The 19,324-nt window shown below is 37.0% G+C and overlaps 2 protein-coding genes across 3 annotated transcripts in view; one reads left to right on the top strand and one right to left on the bottom strand.

The window, feature by feature from the left end:
* Positions 1–10,277, top strand: part of dpysl4 (dihydropyrimidinase like 4) — a 13,427-nt gene extending 3,150 nt beyond the window's left edge. For both annotated transcript variants that reach the window (XM_079851022.1, XM_079851023.1), the window contains exons 2-14: positions 1,506–1,594; positions 1,802–1,986; positions 2,505–2,669; positions 2,797–2,858; positions 3,119–3,199; positions 4,014–4,082; positions 4,735–4,855; positions 4,962–5,118; positions 6,929–7,070; positions 7,343–7,513; positions 7,732–7,911; positions 8,038–8,209; positions 9,173–10,277. In XM_079851022.1, the coding sequence (XP_079707148.1) occupies positions 1,506–1,594; positions 1,802–1,986; positions 2,505–2,669; positions 2,797–2,858; positions 3,119–3,199; positions 4,014–4,082; positions 4,735–4,855; positions 4,962–5,118; positions 6,929–7,070; positions 7,343–7,513; positions 7,732–7,911; positions 8,038–8,209; positions 9,173–9,264 (1,686 nt within the window). In that variant the 3' untranslated portion in view covers positions 9,265–10,277. The remainder of the gene's footprint in view (positions 1–1,505; positions 1,595–1,801; positions 1,987–2,504; positions 2,670–2,796; positions 2,859–3,118; positions 3,200–4,013; positions 4,083–4,734; positions 4,856–4,961; positions 5,119–6,928; positions 7,071–7,342; positions 7,514–7,731; positions 7,912–8,037; positions 8,210–9,172) is intronic.
* Positions 10,278–11,485: 1,208 nt separating this feature from the next.
* Positions 11,486–17,341, bottom strand: LOC307146763 (E3 ubiquitin-protein ligase TRIM39). Its single transcript, XM_079851024.1, has 6 exons — positions 16,800–17,341; positions 15,625–15,720; positions 15,136–15,366; positions 14,974–14,996; positions 14,597–14,715; positions 11,486–13,337 (listed from the first exon to the last, which is right to left on the bottom strand). The coding sequence occupies exons 1-6, from the start codon at positions 17,211–17,213 to the stop codon at positions 12,802–12,804; spliced, it is 1,419 nt and encodes a 472-aa protein (XP_079707150.1). The 5' UTR covers positions 17,214–17,341; the 3' UTR covers positions 11,486–12,801.
* Between the last annotated feature and the right edge of the window lie 1,983 nt (positions 17,342–19,324).

Raw genomic sequence — 19,324 nt, 5'->3', positions numbered from 1 at the left:
TAACTCGGCCAAATTGGATCCAAATCCCTTCCGCACAATTTGGCATTGCAGCCTGACCGCTAGAGTCCCCTGTCTGACCCACATTCAAAGCACAGTGAAACACACATACTCAGCATGATTTTGGAAACATCTGCATTACATTTTTTTTTATGTTTCAAATAACAAAATAATTGCATATTCCTTCATCCAATAATTCATTACTAAAGGCCCTGTATATTCAATACTGTAACGTGAAGGGTCGTCCTGGTGCACACGACACTACCCTCGCTCTGTCTGTCTCGTCTCTCCTCAAGCAACATCGTGGCCCAGAATCGGAAATACTCGGCAGGGATTTTGGCTGTGCCAGTGATGGGCCGCCCGTGGAAGTGTCACGTTGCATTAAACTGAAGCTCTGTGGTTTGCACGCCACCCTGGCACAGCGAGTGTGGTGAAATACCCTTTAGCAAGAGTCTAGAAAAGTTTATCTAATTTATTTCTTTATTTAGCCATGTCTGTTGAGACTTTGGCTGTGTGAGAGTTAGGTTTGCTGCTTTGAGTTGAGGTTGGCATTGTCTAACAGCACCGGGAATGATGTTTCATGCCTGGGTGCCCTAACAAGCCCAGTTGTCTGGCATAGTTCCATGCCAAGGGTGAGTGAGCAGGCATTGCTTCATCTGAATGCGGTGGTCTCCTGTAACTGGGCTTATGATTTGGACTCAATTAAAAGCACAGTGAAAAGTGTCAGTACCATTCCTCGCTATGCATTTATGCAAAACCACAGCAGTCATGCATGCCTAATGGAGTAAATAGAAAAGTGTTGTTACAGATGAATGGAGATGCCTGTTATCTTTCTTTTGTGTTCTCTACCTCTGTCTGGGTTTTTATATGTCTGGTTTTTCAATGATATATTATCTCTCTGATTAGTTCCTTAAAGAACGCTGCATATTCTTAATAGGAGGATTTGCATGCATTATACCCCTCTTTGTGCTCTTGTGCTTTGAAATCACTGTAAATCTATAACCAAAAGTCTCTGGAACTGGGTCAGCCTCAGCAGTTTCAGTGAAATTCAAGTCATCTGAGTTATATAAGGATGTTTTTGGTATCTAGACTCTGAACATCCATCTCCACTTCTTGGTGTGAGTGATGTCAAACCTGTGTTAAAAAGTTCAAATATGTCCATATGCGAATAGTTTTAGTCTCAGTTATTTTATAATTTTTGTGCTGCATCCCATAATAAATATAGATAAAATTAAGTAAATAGTAAAAAACAAAACAAAAAAAAAAACAATTAAGTATGAGAACCAACCCAGTTGAAAGATGCACATATTCCTTCAAATATTTTATTTAATAATAAGAAAATACCTTCCCAATCAGAACACAATGGCACTTCAGGGCAGTTTCATTCAAAATCCTAGCTTTCCCATGGAAGGGTGAGTAAATATCAGAATGTTCATTTGTAGTGGAACGATCACTTTAAAGTTGCATCACAACATGCGGCACTAAATTCAGTCTTCTTTTTTCCACAGGGTGACAAACTCATCATTAAAGGTGGAAAAATCGTAAATGATGACCAGTCATTTTATGCCGACATTTACATTGAAGATGGAACCATTAAGTAAGATTTCATTATTTTTAAAATCTACATATATGTTGCATACATAAAGTTGATTGCAATATTATACATTTCAAATTTCATGTAGCATACCCTTTATCCGAAGCGACTTACAAATGAGTAACATCTCAAGAAATGTTTATTTTAAGCGCTATACAAGTGTGATGTATTATTATTATTATTATTATTTTGCATTGTTCTGACTGGTAGGCAGATTGGCGAGAACCTCATCGTACCTACTGGTGTGAAGACAGTGGATGCCTATGGGCACATTGTGATCCCAGGAGGCATCGATGTGAACACATGTCTGCAGGCCCCTCACCTGGGCATGACCCCGGCCGACGACTTCTATCATGGCACCAGTGCTGCTCTGGCTGGAGGAACCACCATGATCAGTATGTCATCACATCAACATCTCATATGAAGAGAGCAGAAGACTTTCAGTAGTTAACAGATCATTAAACTCAGAGTGGAAATCTAGTGGAAACAGTAAGCCATTACTGTGGACCGAAAGGAGGGTCTCTGGTAAAAAAAAAAAAAAAAGAAAAAAGAAGAGAGCTTGTCGAGACACATAAAATCAGTAGAATTGGGGTCACAGCGCTGTCACTGTCTGTTCTCTTCTCTTCTGCTCAACTTTCCTTAGATACGCCACTGTACTGTTATGAAGTCATTTAGGACAGAGTAATGTCTCCTTTACGGCATTTGCATTGTTCATTTGAATTGTATTTAAAGGTATAATTCACCCCAAAATTGAAATGATGTCTTCACTCACCCTCATGTCGTTCCATTCCTCTTCTTTGGAACCTATATTTTTATTATTTCATGGTTACTTTAACACAGGAGTCTATTTCTTAGCATATTAATCATGTGTTTTTCATCAGTCTCCTCTGCTCGTCTTTCTCACTTCCTTTAGTTGACCATGTTTTGCCTGAACCGGGTGCTAGTTTACTGGCAGCATATGACCAGTGGAGGGATACGGCAGACAAGAGGTCGTGCTGTGATTACTCTCTGCACATCGACATCACTCGCTGGCATGATGGGCTGTTTGAGGAGCTGGAGTCTCTGGTCAAAGATAAAGGTGATGTGAGATTTCAGGTGTGACTTTGATAGGTTTATTTTTTTAAACGCACATAAAAACACGTTTTGCATTCAGCTCTAGAAAGAAATATTACATTATAATAACACAATTCTGTTTTTCTTTTTAGGGGTCAACTCATTTCTCATCTTCATGGCTTATAAGGACAAGTACCAGAGCTCTGATACACAGGTTTGTTGGCCATTTGAATTTCTGAATGTATTGTCCAACTTTAATTAGTCACATATACTGTACAATCTTAAATCGCAAAACAGTCAAAGAACAACATTTAGTAGAAGTAGAAATCCTTTGTAGCATTATAAATGAATTTACTGTCACTTTTGATCAATTCAGTGCTGAATAAAAGTATTAAATTATTTAAAAAAACTTTTGAACAGCAATGTATGTTTATAGATCCTATTTCCAAGAGCAAACACTCTCTGTGTCTGTAGATCTATGAGATGTTTAGCGCCATGAGAGAACTGGGAGCCATCGCACAGGTTCATGCTGAAAACGGTGACATCATTGATGAGGTAACTGTGATTTATTACCATTAAAGGGATAGTTCACCCAAAAATGAAAATTCTCATCATTTACTCACGCACAAGTTATTCCAAACCTGTATGAATTTATTTCTTCTACTGAACACAAAAGAAGATATTTTGAAGACTTTCAGTTACCAAACAGTTGATGGACCCCATTGACTTCCATAGTGTTTTTTTTTTTTTTTTTTTTTACATACTATGGATGTCAATGGGGTCCATCAACCGTTTGGTTACCGACATTCTTCAAAATATCTTCTTTTGTGTTCAACAGAATAAAGAAATTCATACCAGTTTGGAACAACTTGAGGATGAATAAATGATGACAGAATTTTCATTTTAGGGTGAACTATCCCTTTAATCTAAATGTCTTCAATTGCTAATGCATTTCAGTAATGTCTTATAAAATATACAAGTTTCTTTCTTTTTCTCCAGTGAACGTGATTTCACCAAGTGCCACATGTTCCTGGATCAACATCTTTGTTGATCCTGGAACAACTTTCCAATCAACCAATCAGATTTGAGGGACAAGTTTACAGTTTATGTCAAGTTTAGGCTTAGAACCAGGGTGAGGTGCTTCTACATCAGTGTTATTCACCTATCATTTCCCTCTGATTTTAGGGAAAAGTTATGGGTAGGGTTAGGTTTAGGGGTAGGGATAGGGTAAGGACTACATTTTGGGATAGGAATATTATTCCAGGATCAACAAAATATGTTGATCCAGGAATATGTCTTACTTGGCAAAATCATGGTGACCCTTTTTCTCCATACTTGCATCCATTGTTGGTTTTGTTTGTAATCTCAGGAACAGAAGAAGCTTTTGGATCTGGGAATCACTGGTCCAGAGGGACACGTACTGAGCCACCCTGAGGAGGTTAGTCTTAGCATGAAATCATAATTGACCATTCTTGTTGTTTTTCTGTAATATTGCAGTATTTATAACCACAACCATCCAATATTTTCCAGATGGACAAAATCAAGTCCCACCTTAAATTTGTTCTTGTTCAAGAAGCTGTTTCACTCGGATATACTCAGATAAGCCATTTGTCTTATTAAAAGTCAGTGTACCATCAGAATGATTTTTAAGCTATATTTCAAGTAAAAAAAAAAACGTATATACAGAAACGGAAGTTGCAATAGTCTTTTCCTCCCTTTTGTGGGATATATATTTGAATGAAACAGCTTTTTAAACAAGAAAAAACTTAGGGCGGGACTTGATTTGGTCCATGGGGAATTGATTGGATGGTTAGATCATTGTGGTTTGTTATTGGTGGATCTCATGTGAGTGACAGGTTGCCCCGCCCTCGTGCCAGTAAACACATCATCAGAGAAGACAAGAGATCTCACTGCAAGAGAGAGGAGAAGTTATTTTGATTAAAGATTATGAGGGCACATGGGAAAAAAAGGTGCACAGATAAATACTGCAATATTCCATAAAAAAAAATTGCTAGTTTGTATTTCATGGTGACTTTAAATCCAAATCTGTTCTAGCACTGGTTTACACTGGTTTGGTGTTTTTTCTGCAGGTGGAGACTGAGGCTGTGTATCGAGCCATCACCATTGCTAAACAGGCCAACTGCCCTCTCTACATCACCAAGGTGATGAGCAAACCTGCTGCTGATGTCATCGCCAAGGCCAGGAAAAAGGGTACGAGTGTTGATAGAGCTGCTCTAAAACACTGCAACACAAACACAAAGAAAACCATGAGAAGAGGCAGTAAACATGTGTGTCATGTGCTCTGATTCATTTTCAGGCATGGTCATCTATGGGGAACCAATAGCAGCCAGCCTTGGCACAGACGGATCGCACTACTGGAGCAAACACTGGGCCGAAGCCGCTGCGTTTGTCATGTCTCCTCCTCTCAGCCCAGACACCAGCACTCCAGATTACCTCAGCTCACTGCTGTCCTGGTGAGCAGCAAACATACATCCATACATTCATCTCCATCCATCTCTATCCATCTCTATCTATCTATCTATCTATCTCCCTCAGTGTGTCTATCTATCTATCTATCTATCTATCTATCTATCTATCTATCTATCTATCTATATATCTATCTATCTCCCTCAGTCTATCTATCTATCTATCTATCTATCTCCCTCAGTGTGTCTATCTATCTATCTATCTATCTATCTATCTATCTATCTATCTATCTATATATCTATCTATCTCCCTCAGTCTATCTATCTATCTATCTATCTATCTATCTATCTATCTATCTATCTATCTATCTCCCTCAGTGTGTCTATCTATCTATCTATCTATCTATCTATCTATCTATCTATCTATCTATCTATCTATCTATCTATCTATCTATCTCCCTCAGTCTATCTATCTATCTATCTATCTATCTATCTATCTATCTATCTATCTATCTCCCTCAGTGTGTCTATCTATCTATCTATCTATCTATCTATCTATCTATATATATATCTATCTATCTCCCTCAGTCTATCTATCTATCTATCTATCTATCTCCCTCAGTCTATCTATCTATCTATCTATCTCCCTCAGTGTGTCTATCTATCTATCTATCTATCTATCTATCTATCTATCTATCTATCTATATATCTATCTATCTCCCTCAGTCTATCTATCTATCTATCTATCTATCTATCTATCTATCTATCTATCTATCTATCTCCCTCAGTGTGTCTATCTATCTATCTATCTATCTATCTATCTATCTATCTATCTATCTATCTATCTATCTATCTATCTCCCTCAGTGTGTCTATCTATCTATCTATCTATCTATCTATCTATCTATCTATCTATCTATCTATCTATCTATCTATCTATCTATCTATCTCCCTCAGTCTATCTATCTATCTATCTATCTATCTATCTATCTATCTATCTATCTATCTATCTATCTATCTGTCTATCTATCTATCTATCTATCTATCTATCTATCTATCTATCTATCTATCTCCCTCAGTGTGTCTATCTATCTATCTATCTATCTATCTATCTATCTATCTATCTATCTATCTATCTATCTATCTCCCTCAGTGTGTCTATCTATCTATCTATCTATCTATCTATCTATCTATCTATCTATCTATCTATCTATCTATCTATCTCCCTCAGTCTATCTATCTATCTATCTATCTATCTATCTATCTATCTATCTGTCTATCTATCTATCTATCTATCTATCTCCCTCAGTCTATCTATCTATCTATCTACCTCAGTGTATCTATCTATCTCTCCGTCCGTCCGTCCGTCTATCTATCTCAGTGTGTCTATCTATCTATCTGTCTATCTATCTATCTATCTATCATTCTATCTCCCTCAGTCTATCTATCTATCTATCTATCTCCCTCAGTGTGTCTATCTATCTATCTATCTATCTATCTATCTATCTATCTATCTCCCTCAGTGTATCTATCTGTCCGTCCGTCCATCCATCCATCCATTCATCTATCTATCTATCTCAGTCTATCTATCTATCTATCTATCTATCTATCTATCTATCTATCTATCTATCTATCTATCTATCTATCTATCTATCTATCTACCCATCTCTCTATCCATCTATCTATCTATCTATCTATCTACCTATCTATCTATCTATCTATCTATCTATCTATCTATCTATCTACATCTGTCTGTCCATCCATCCATGTCTGTCTATCAACAGTATCCAGTACTTTGAAGTTTTTTTTTTTAAATGTGTCAATTGAAATTCCTCCACTTTCATGTTTCATGTTTTCAGTGGGGATCTTCAGGTAACAGGCAGTGCTCACTGCACCTTCACTACGGCACAGAAAGCTGTAGGAAAAGACAACTTCACCCTCATCCCAGAGGGGACTAATGGCATTGAGGAGCGGATGAGCATCGTCTGGGATAAAGCTGTGGTAGGTCTTCCTGATGTTTTTGATAAGTAAAAAAACAATACATTTAAAATGTTTAAAAAACATTATATACTCCAACAGTACAAACGACTGTGCTTTAAAGTTTACATTCTTAGTAAAGAGCCATTCTGTGATATTTAAATCCTCTATTGGTCACGTTATGATGAATTCACAGGTCAAACATGAACTTTAGTACACAACAAAAGACTTGTATATGCTTGCATTTGTATGTATGTGACCGCTCTCTTATTTTGTCTGATGTTTTTGTCGCATAGGCCACAGGTAAAATGGACGAGAATGATTTTGTTGCAGTAACAAGCACAAATGCTGCAAAAATCTTCAACCTGTATCCTCGGAAAGGCCGGATCGCTGTTGGATCTGATGCCGACATTGTAATCTGGAACACCAAGGAGGCGAAAATCTTCTCTGCCAAATCTCACAACCTGGTATGAGAATTTCTCAGTAGCGATAACCAGTTAACAGTTAAATTTATGTATCCAGCATCATTATACTTATTCAACTATTGATTTAGAGTGGGAATTTTTCTACACTAGAATTCTTTCAGAACTGAACAGAATTCTGTTAAATCCTTGTAACGTTCTATTGGAATTTTGCGGATGTGAAATATAAACTCCTCTGTCCTTATTCTATGTGTGCGCCGCAGACAGTGGAAATGAATATCTTTGAGGGAATGGAGTGCCGAGGCTTTCCCGTATTGGTCATCAGTCAGGGCAGGATCGTTCTGGAAGACGGGAAACTCAATGTGACAGAGGGTTCAGGCCGCTTCATCCCTAGAAAAGGCTATCCCGACTATGTCTACAAGAGAATCAAGGCCCGGGGCAGGGTAAGAATGTCTGTGTGTGATCACTCATTCCAGGGGTCAAATAACAGATCTAACACCCTCACAGATTTTTAAAGGTTCAAAAGACTCAACTGTATTCTGAAGGGTCACAAATCTTTTATCTTGCAGATGGCTGATGCCCGTGGTGTTCCTAGAGGAAACTATGATGGCCCCGTCCATGATGTCATAAGTATGACCAAATCTGTACCTCCCACTCCCACCTCTAGGGGGCCGTCATGTCCAGGAAAGAACCCACTGGGACCGTCCAGAAACTTGCACCAATCTGGGTTCACTTTATCCGGTAAGCACCTTTGTTATTGGTTTCTTGCTCCGTCTTATACTGTATTTACTGTAGTGACGGTTCAAAGAAAGTAATTTCCTCCACAGAGGATGTATTTAATATTTGTACTAATCATGTATTCACTTTTTAAATTCCATTTTTATTGTCTTAACTACATATATAGTGTTATATTAACTAATTATACTACTGTTTGAAAGTCATACAGTACCATTCAATAGTTTTGGTTCTAAAAAGTTTTTTTTTAAATAAATTAATACTTCTATTTAGAAAAAAATTATGCATTAATTAATTAAGAGTGACATTGAAGATCTAATCACCAGAATAAATTGCATTATAAAAGGTATAGAAAATATAGAAAACAGTTATTTGAAATTAATAATATTTAACAATTTTTTAAAATAATTTTCAAAATAATTGCAGCCTTGCTGTGCTTAAAAGATTTCTTTAAAAATAATAATAATAATAATAATTTTCTTATGATCTCAACATAATTTTTTTTATTTATTTAAATTATTTAAAAATCAAACATTACTTCTCAGCACCAAGGCACTTAACACAAATTGTGTATTTTATAATAATCAGTAGATTTGATATTGATTACATCACTCAAAATGCTTCATGAGTTGTTAATCCCCTCATAAAAGATGTTAAGTTCACAGTCCTTGTAATTTAGCATTGCATTGTAATGTATTGCAATATATAATAATGATTTTTCTTGGACCTTGGTTTGATTTATGGCTTTGAAGATTTTATTGAAGATGAAAAAAATAAAAAAATACTTCCAGAACAAACGCTGCTGAAAACCCACATGTATAATCTGTGAGTCTCTGTGACCTAAATCAAGTGACGTTTAAACAGACGTACTTTTATTACAGTCAACTTCTATGACATACAACTGTATTGTATCCAAACTAAAAACACAACAATGAGTTTCAACCTTTTTCTTTTTTCTTTTCCTCAAAGGCACTCAAAAGGATGACCACATCCCCCGGCGTACGGCACAGAGGATCGTAGCGCCTCCTGGAGGCCGTTCCAATATCACATCCCTCTCTTGAACTTCATCCAGGGGATCCAACAGCAACAGTTCAGCTCCTTCAGCTTCCAGTTTTATATTACCCGTATCATGCAAATATTTAACTCAATAAATCCACACACTCACCCAATAGGCTATGCAGCAACTCAATATAGCTTTCCATGAGTTCATATTCACTATGTAATCTGCCTCCTCCTCTGGTCAGACTCACTCATAATGTAGCATGCTCCTCGATCAGAGTCACCCAGAATCCATTCTGCTTTAGCGTAGCGATAGCATTGATGGCGTAAAGACGGCTAGTGATTGTTGTGTGTTTGTGAACCACTGAATGGATCTCATTCTAGTGCTGCCTTTAAACCAGTGCTTTCCTCCCGCGACGAGACGTTTAAACGGCAAGAGTGTTTTCTGCACCAGTATAGTGTGGCGGAAATGACGTACTTCACCTTTAAGAGGCTGTGCTCTGTCATTGTGCTTTAAAGAAAAACGAGGGTCTTAGTGATAAGATATTAAAAAAGAAAGAATCGTTAGGTTTGTCAATGTTGTATCTAAGAAAGCAAAAAAATGGATTGTAGACTCCTGCGTCTAACTGCATTCACGATTTACAGTTCGTTTTGAGAAAAGTAAGATGTCATCGAGCTGAGACTCATCACAGATGCAGCAATCAATGCATTTTTTGTATGTTTCTAAGATAACGTTTGGTGCTCTCCATCTATAGATCAAACACATGCCAATGTGTTACTGTGAGGAACAGTCACTTTTTGAATCCAGAAGAAAGTTTTGAATTCTTTTGAGTTTTATATTCCTGTAATGCAACAGTCTTTTGTAGTCTTAACCAGTATTTGCTGGAATCCTCCATATTAGATGTACTGTAATTTTCGTGTGATATTTCCGAGTTGAAGGTGAAGGTCAGTGAAGCTGAGAGAAAGCGATCAGTGGATTGTCTTTTCTACCTTCTTGTTCATTCTGTAAATATGTATTTTTTTTGGGTTTTTCAGTTTTGTGCATGGTTTGCATGTCCTCAATAAAACAATGGCTAAAGAAAATTGCATTTTCTGATCATTTCACAACAGTGCTTCTGTAATTTTGTTTTTCAAAGTATAGTTTTTTCATTATGGACACATTTTCCAGGTTTGGTAAATTTAATTCCATGTTTATAGAATTATATTAAGGGCAGAAGAGTTTTTTTTTTTTTTTTTTTTAATTAACACTTTTATTCAGCAAGCAAAGATTCATTCAATTTATCAAAAATGACAGTAAAGATATTCATAATGTTAATATTTATAAATCCTTTGCCATCCAAAACATGTATATTTTTAAATATAATAAAATACAAAGCAATTATTTTTAAATTGTAATAATATTTCACAGTATTATGTTTTTTTTTTTTTTTTTTTTTTTTTACTGTTTTCCATGGTAAACTTCTATAAAAATATATGGTCGACAGAGGTGGACAAAGTACCGTACAATCCGACTTTCATTTCCGACCAAAATCATCCCCTGACTGACGTTACTACTTTCTACTCAAGGACCTTGACAGAAATGTAGTGGAGTAAAAAGTAAGATAGGCCTACTTGTCTTTCAAATGTAGTGAAGTTAAAGGATAATTCCGGTATTTAGCACTTTGAGTCTCTTTTCTGGTTTGTTTTGGATGAACTAGAGTGGTGGACACAGAAATGTTGGCGATGGGTCCTGTCTCGACTTTTTGACTCGTTTAGAATCGCCTTTGACCGCTTCAGAGTGGCTGGCTACGGGCATGCACAAACATGTCCTCAAAACAAAACTTTTCAAAACTGCAACTCACCGAGTGGTTAGTGATGTTCGTTGATGTTCCAAAATACAGTTTCTGTCGTGTTTTATTTGCCATTTTGCCATTATTTTGCATTTCTGTTGGAGGACTCATTGCTCGTTCATATTACTGCGCTTCAGACTCAAATATCGAGCGGAAGTTTATACGCGGTTGTGAGGTATCTGAAAAATAGTTCCACTATAGCAAATAACACGGATTGAAATCATACATTGCGCCGATATATTTGTTTTTAATCATCAACGAACACCACTAACCACTCGGCGAGTTGCACAGTTTTGAAAACGAATGTTAAGGGTTGTTTTAAGGATGTTCGTGCATGCCCGTAGCCAGCCAAGCTCTGAAGAGGTCAAAGGCGATTCTAAACGAGTCAAAAAGTCGAGACAGGACCCATCGACAACATTTCTGTGTCCACCACTCTAGTTCATCCAAAACAAACCAGAAAATATACTCAAAGTGCTAAATATCGGAATTATCCTTTAAAGTAAAAAGTTTCCAGAAAAAATAATAGGCCTACTCAAGTAAAGTACTCAAAAAGTGTCCTTAAGTACAGTACTCAAGTAAATGTACTTGTTACTGTCCACCTCTGATGGTCAACCATAGCAAATATAATTTGTTACCATTTATTTACAGCAAAAGAAAAAGAAATCTGCTGATTGCATTTCCATAACATTCCAAAAGAAGAAGAAAAATAGGCTACAGAGAGACTGATTACCGCACTCAGAAAAGGTCAAATTTACATTCACTCTCTTAATTTTTTTCACTTTCGAAAAAAAAAAAAAAGTAGATGAGACCATTTATACGCAGTAAAGCATCAATCTCGAATTCCATTGTTGACTTACTCTAATACAGGATCACATTTCAGGCTGAATATGAGGCTTAAAACATCTGATCACAGTCTCAAATGTTTGATTACATTCAGCTTGTGTACACACTAGTAATGCATAAACAAAGGTACTCTATGTGACTTTTGTTATCAGCTATAATAAAGTTTGCAAAGTCATGATCACCAAAGGTTAAAGAGGCTCGTGTGTGCTGAAGCTCAGGCCAGGGGATCGAGTGTCTTCTTTCTCCAGAAACACGTGTCATCCGCTGGGGTTGATGAAGCAGGACAGGTGGAGATGCCATCAGAGCTTTATTAAGAGCGCTGTTCACCCGCTTTACCACAAAGACACGTGAACAACATGCACTTTATGCTCAAACGCCATGGTGTATTGATTGTCAGCTGCATCAACTGGAACAGTTTTGAATTTTCTCAAACATTGTATCAATTAGTAATTTATCAGATATAGTACCAATCAAAAGGTTGGGGTCAGTGAAATTTTTTTTTATTTTTAAAGAAATTAATACTTTTATTTAGCAAGGAATCATGGATTCCACCAAAAAAAAAAAAAAAGCAGCACAACTGTTTTCAACATTGATAATAATAAGAAATGTTTCTTGATCAGCGAATGATTTCTGAAGGATCATGTGACACTGAAGACTGGAGTAATGATGCTGAAATGAAATGAAGCTTTGCGTCACATGAATAAATTGCATTTTAAAATATATTCAAATAGAAAATAGTTATTTTAAATTGTAAAAATATTTCACAATATTACTGTTTTTGCTGTATTTTGGATCAAATAAATGCAGCCTTGGTGAGCATAAGAGACTTCTTTCAAAAACATAAAAAAATCGTACCGATCTAAAACTTTTGAACGGTAGTGTATATATATATATATTGTCCTTTGGGCTCATGCTGAGTGTCTTGAGTTATTCCGTGTACACGGACACCTTCTCTGCTAAAATATGCAGTGGACGTCTTTTACATGTATTGGAGAAATACGGGAACATCTTTTCCGTAAACTTGTGCTTATACTTGTACAGCAGCGAGTTGTCACTGGCATCTGAGAACATCACTCTGCCACCCTCCCAGTCGAGCTGGACTCGTATCTTCTGAGGTTTCTTCTTGAGCGTCAGAGGAGTGTTGGTGGCCGTCCGCGCGCGATACTCTCCTCCGTACAGGCAGATGATCCACATGCCACGGTCAGGGCTCGGAGGAAACCACTCTTTCCGCTGCACGCTCTCTTTCACCACTCCCAGTGCCCATTCGCTGCTGTCTCCCACCTCCACGTCCCAGCTGTGGCGACCAGAGCTGAAGCCCTCAGAGCCCAGGACGCACTCGTAGAAGCAGAAGCGCTCGGGGTTGTCCGGGACCTGTTGGTCTTCTTCGCTGTAGCGGATGGTGGTCAGGTCGTCTGACAGAATGACGCAGACGTCTGCGGTGTTGGGATCAAGAATCACGGGAGCTGAAGGTTTGAGATGTATTCAGAGTGATTAAACTAGATATTCATAAACAAAAATTCAATTTCTATGTTAGTTTCGGAGTTTGAAATAAGCAGTACTGGTTAAAACACAAAATCTCAGTTCAATTTTTTAAAGGGAGACATTTATATTAAATCAGATTTACTCACTCTTTACCCCCTTCTTGTAGTTCAGTAACCAAGTTGATATGCTTGTAATATCTAAATATTTAACCAAAGACATTTGACCTTTATTTTATTTTGTTTCATATATTACAAATGTACCTGCCTCTAAAGCATAAGACTGTTCTGATGACTTCTTGTAGTTCTGTAGCAGAAAGATCTAAATATTTTGACTTTGAGCTCATTATTTTTTATTTTATCTTATAAATTACAGATGTATCGACCCTAAAGAGTGAGTAAAGGCTTAAATCTGATGACTTCATGTAGTTATGTAACAGAAAGATCTAAATATTTAACTAGATTTTTTTTTTTTACTTTATTACTGTATTTTATATAATACATTACAAATTTACCCACCCCTATAGAGTAAAGATATAACAAGTCTGATGACTTCTTGTAGTTCTGTAACCAAGTTGATTTGCTTAAAAATCTAAATATTTAACCAAAGAAATTTGACTTTTATTTTATTTATTTTATTTAGGTTTACCTGCCCCTAAAGAGTGACTAAAGACTGTTCTGATGACTTCTTGTAGTTCTGTAACAGAAAGACCTAAATATTTAACCAAATAAATTTGACTGAGTTTATTATTTTTATTTTATTTTATGTTATGTAATAAATTACAGATTTACCAACCCCTAAAGAGTAAGTAAAGATGTAAACAAGTCTGATGACTTCTTGTAGTTCTGTAACAGGAAGATCAGAGTTTTCAACAAAAAAAAAGTTGAAAATGAGTTGATATGCTTGTAATATCTAAATAGAAACTTAGAAACTTGACTTTTGAGTTTTTATTTACTTAATTTTTATTAATGAATTAATTTTTTAAAATCAATTACAGATTTACCCGCCCCTAAACGGTGCGTAAATACCAAACAAACTGGGATTTTTCTTGTTACATGTCACTCTGACGGTCTCTCTCTCAGTCCGATCTGTGCAGGTCTGTGAGACTAGGGGTATAGCAATCATTTTAACCTGTTTTTAATCATTCCTATGCCCTAATTGCATATCATATCATGGCTTTCTGAGCAGAACAGAAGACTTTCCATGTTGTTAATTGTGCGAGATGTGGTCTGTTTGCTCTTACTGTATGTGACCTCGTTCTGCATCTTCTCCCACACTCTGAACGCGAGTGAGCCGATGTGTTTGGCCACATCAATTAAAGTTCCTGAGATTTCCCCTGGATCCTGCACAGTGCAGTCCATCCTGTGACAGAAAGAGAGAGAAGCTTCATCAAAGTAACTGTAAGGTTCACCTGAAATTGACAATGAGCCTCATTCAACAAAATGAATATTTCATGTTGATTTGCTTGTATTTAGTAAGCAGTCTTGTAACAAGCAGGCTGCTAAACTGATCACCCTGTCTGGGCTTATTCTGCAATATTGATGAGCTGCAGAACTGTAAAATCACCCTTAATTTACACTGTGTAACACAAATATAAAATATATTCTTCCATACAATTACCGTTCTGATGTCTTCTTGTAGTTCTGTAACAGAAAGATCAGAGTTTTCAGAAAATGTGCTGCTTTAGTCTACATTTTTTAACAAAAGGAATAGTATGTTTCTTAATCAAATCTTTAATCAAAACTATTAAAAAACGAAAATATTCTTAATATTTTTCCCTACCTTCAAGAATGCCACATCATCAGCGCTCATGGCCTCTTCTGATGAACTAATGGCTTCTCTTAAAGTCATTATCTCGTCTGTTAGTCTGTCCATCTTATCCTTCATCTTCTGGCTCTTCTGCTCCTCTTCCTCACTCAGAGCTCTCAGCATGGAGATCTCCTCATCTTGCAGGAACTGATGAAGCTTTTCAAAGTTCTCCTTTATCAGACGCACTGTGTTTTGTGCCTGTCTCTGTGCGGAGGGTGGAGAGACTTTTAGAAAATATTGCCGTTTGTATTTACTGAGGTTTGTGCAAAATGTGTACAAATTTAGTCAGTGAGTGATTAAATAACTTATCACTATAGTAAATATATCTGTGGTAAAGATCTTGCCATGCTTATGTTCTCTTTCCCCCAGTGGAACTAGAGTTCTACCTCTGTTAAAACATTCATAAGCCCCCAAACAGCAGCTATATCCTGTTAAACTTGGCTTGCATTTATTATTTGTTACCCTGATGTGTTCTGAAGTTTCCTGGCAGGTTTGCTTGGCTGTGTTTAATGTCTCCAGTTTCTCCTGAAGAGGTCTAAGAGCTGCTCTCAACTCCCTCTGTGAAGAAAGTGAATTACTGTCAGTTCTTGCAGTTCATCTGAAACTGTTTTGCATGCAAAATGAACACGCATTTTGATATAACAGAAGAAGAACTCTACAATGTAGTGCCTGAGCTCCAATGATGAATTTAGAATTCTAAAAAAAGTTCTAAGGCATTATTCTAGCAGTGTATTATCTAGTCCTCATTGCCAGGGTTAAATAATATGTGACCCTGGATCACAAAACCAGTCACAAGTCGCACGGGTATATTTGTGAAAATAGCCAACAATACATTGTATGGGTCAAAATGATCGATTTTTATTTTATGCCAAAAATCATTAGGATATTAAGTAAAGATCATGTTCCAGGAAGATATTTTGTAAATGTCCTACCATAAATATATAAAACATTTATTTTTGTGAGTGAATGCAGCACAATCGCAAACATAAATGGACAACTTTAAAGACGATTTTCTCAATGTTTCGATTTTTTTGCACCCTCAGATTCCAGATTTTCAAATAGTTGTATCTCAGCCAAATATTGTCCTATCCTACCAAACCATACATACATCATTATTCAGCTTTCAGGTGATGTATACATCTCAATTTAAAAAAAAATTGACCTATGTGCCTGGTTTTGTGGTTTTTGTGGTATGCCTACATAAAATTGAATAAAATAAAAAGAAACACTTATTTGACACACTATTTATTTAAAATTCACTACAAAATTATAAAAATGTTTAATATTAAAATATTTATTTAAGTTTCAACATATTTATAATATTAACAAGGCTGTCATAAAATATTGAACACAACTGGACATGGTACAATAATTTGAGATTACATCAAACTGCATGCTTGAAACCTCAAAATGGCAAAATATCAGCTGATTTACCAGCCTATATATCAGGTCTATATCATTACTAAAGACATTCATGGTTACTGGCCAAAAAAAACCTCAAAATGGCCAAATGTAGGTCAGTTATAGGTCAATCACTTCTAGAATCATGCAAAGCCTTGATTACAATTCCTCCAAGCATCATATCAATTTATAAGAGCTCAAATGATAAAGCATGTATTTATGCAGCCGTTTCTCACCTTACACTCTTGTGTGGCCTCTTCAATGGAGCTGCACTTGTGATCTTCATGCTCCTCGTCCTGACACTGATCACAGATCAGTTCCTCGTCCTCTACACAGTACCGAGTCAGTCTGTCTCTGTGATGTCGGCACAAATCTCCATCCTCTGCCGTCTCCGTGCCCTCCACGGCGTTCCCCACCCGGCGCGGCTGCCCCTCGAACAGCGAGTCGATCAGCCCCTTCAGCACACTGTCCAACAGCTCACGGCCGTAGCACTCCGTACAGCCCGCCTGGTCCTGCCCGAGCTCCTGCTGGCACAGCTGAAGGCAAGCCTGGCACAGACGGTGTCCGCAGGGCAGCAGGAGAGACTCTTCACGCTGGCAGGCTGGGCACGAGGAGCTGCTGGAGGGTGAAGACGGCTGATCGTCTGACATTCTGATAGTTTTCTGGATGTTGCTGTCTTCTAAATGTCCTTTCTCTGTCTCAATGTCTGGTCTGCAGCTCTCTGGAAGTTACACAATCACTGCTGTGCTCTGGGTATCAAAGGAAATCCCCGTTTGGATAGTCGGTGGGCTATTTATAAGAGGGTTATTTTGATGCATGCTCTCTTAGCTGTTTATATGTAATCATGTCTGTGTGCAGAGTTTCGCTTAGAGCAGATCATTGGGCAAGGGTCTGTTGCTGAGTCACTAGTGTGTGTGTGTGTGTGTGTGTGTGTGTGTGTGTGTTCTCTCTGGCATTAAAGTGTAAAGTGATACCACTTTCCTCAAGTGTTCTAACATCAGTCAAAAACAAATCACTTTCATCTGCACCAAACTCAGTTTGTCTGGCAGACTTTCCTGAAAATCGCTTGATGAAACAGCATGACTTAATATTATACTTGTTTAAAAGTCATAATCACAAATAGTTTTATAATGTTGCCAGCTCATATCCAATTGCTTATTATATTATTGAATAAGATGAATCAATAATAACTCCAACAAAAAGGCATTCATTTTCAGTGTTCCCACTATATTCATTAGTTTTCTTAATGAAACCAAAGGTCAAGTGGTTCTACATGTTTCCGAATCCACGTATAACCATATGTAACCATCACAATCACTAAACGCAACTATAAGGTCATTCCAGGAATTTTACAGTAGTAAAAATAAATTCAGCTTAGCATGCAACTCTCTCAAGAACAAAAACAAGCATACTCAGGTGTATTTTACCCTATACTTTATTTGTGTTTCATGTCAAGGGGTGAAAACTTGCCTACAGTAAGCAACTGAAGGAAATATACACAGCAATTCAGTCTACACACTCTGAAGAACCATCTGTACACGCATCTGATCACTTCATCACCATCTTTCCATTAGAGCATTTAAACGGAGTGTTTTCCTCAGTAACTGTTAAAAATGCAGATTGCAGATGGAAAATAAAATACAAAAAAACAACATTGACAGTCTTCAAAACACATGACCTCCTGCAGAAGCTCCTCAATAACAATAATTGGAAAATTCACTGAGAAATTCGATGTTTGAGATGCAAATTTTCAGTTTTCAACAAGTGCGTTTTTTCAATTGAGATGGTAACATTTTAAAGTGCTTTTATAAGTTTAAATTCGGGTGAAAAAGACAACCGTTAGACAAATGAAATCATTTCAGAGGACTGTTGAGTGCGGTTTTCATTTCCTCTCCCATCGCTTTTCTTCAGTAATGTGAAACTTGCACTACACCAGATTTATATTGCACACAAAAGGTCTTTAAACGTCATCTTCAATATTCCCCCTGCTACTACAGTATTACAGTCATTTACACAGGACACCTAGTAAGATTTGGATCCAATTTACGTGGAAAAACAGGAAAATGCAAACCAAGTATACTGGAATCTACATACACTTTGCATAAGAAAAAAAACAAACCCACATTAGTAGACTTAAAAAAGATCAACAAAAGAAAAATTAACAGCAAAATTCCTAGTCTACAATAAAACAGAAATAAATAAAACAATATTATCTAGTTGCAAGTGCAACAAATTGAAAACGTGACCTAAAATGATTAAATAAACCCCGCCCACCATTAAATAGGCCCCACCCATTAACACTACTCAATGAAAGGCAGTAACGTTGTGCTGAATGAAAAGCATTGGAACCGTACAGACTGTGGAAAGCCAATCAGCAGGTCTAATTAAGCAAACGCAAAACACAAGGCAACCAAATCCACAGCAAACAATAATCCAAGATCGCATTTTGGTTGTATGAGCCAGAACTAAACGCTGTGTGGGTTCCCCTGGGTTGTTTGCAACGCTCAAATCACGGAAGATTCTATCGCCATTTCTAAAATGCATAACGTCAAAATATGGACCCTATAATGGACTAAACCGAACCGAAAACAACAAAAATCAAATAAAAGGGTAAAAACAGGAGTGTAGGCTTATTGTGACTCCAATGGCTGTTTGACCACTGCACAAACCTCACTCCCCAAAAACGACAAAATGACAATATACATGGGTAAGTGTAAAAGGTGTAAGTAGTTTAAGCGTAAAACAAACTAGAAAGTTACTG

This window comes from Squalius cephalus (genome assembly GCF_949319135.1).
Source record: "Squalius cephalus genome assembly, chromosome: 19".
In the NCBI taxonomy this organism is placed as follows: domain Eukaryota; kingdom Metazoa; phylum Chordata; class Actinopteri; order Cypriniformes; family Leuciscidae; genus Squalius; species Squalius cephalus.
This window is presented reverse-complemented; position numbering and strand designations above follow the sequence as displayed.

Bases quoted from the DNA above. Each gene is read 5' to 3' on its own strand.
- LOC307146763 (XM_079851024.1), bottom strand. From the start codon at position 17,213: ATGTCAGACGATCAGCCGTCTTCACCCTCCAGCAGCTCCTCGTGCCCA. The intron at 15,721-16,799 runs GTGAGAAACGGC...CTTTCTTCACAG, and splicing joins AGGCCACACAAGAGTGTAAG to AGGGAGTTGAGAGCAGCTCT. The intron at 14,997-15,135 runs GTAGGGAAAAAT...TTTCTGTTACAG, and splicing joins ATGATGTGGCATTCTTGAAG to AACTACAAGAAGACATCAGA.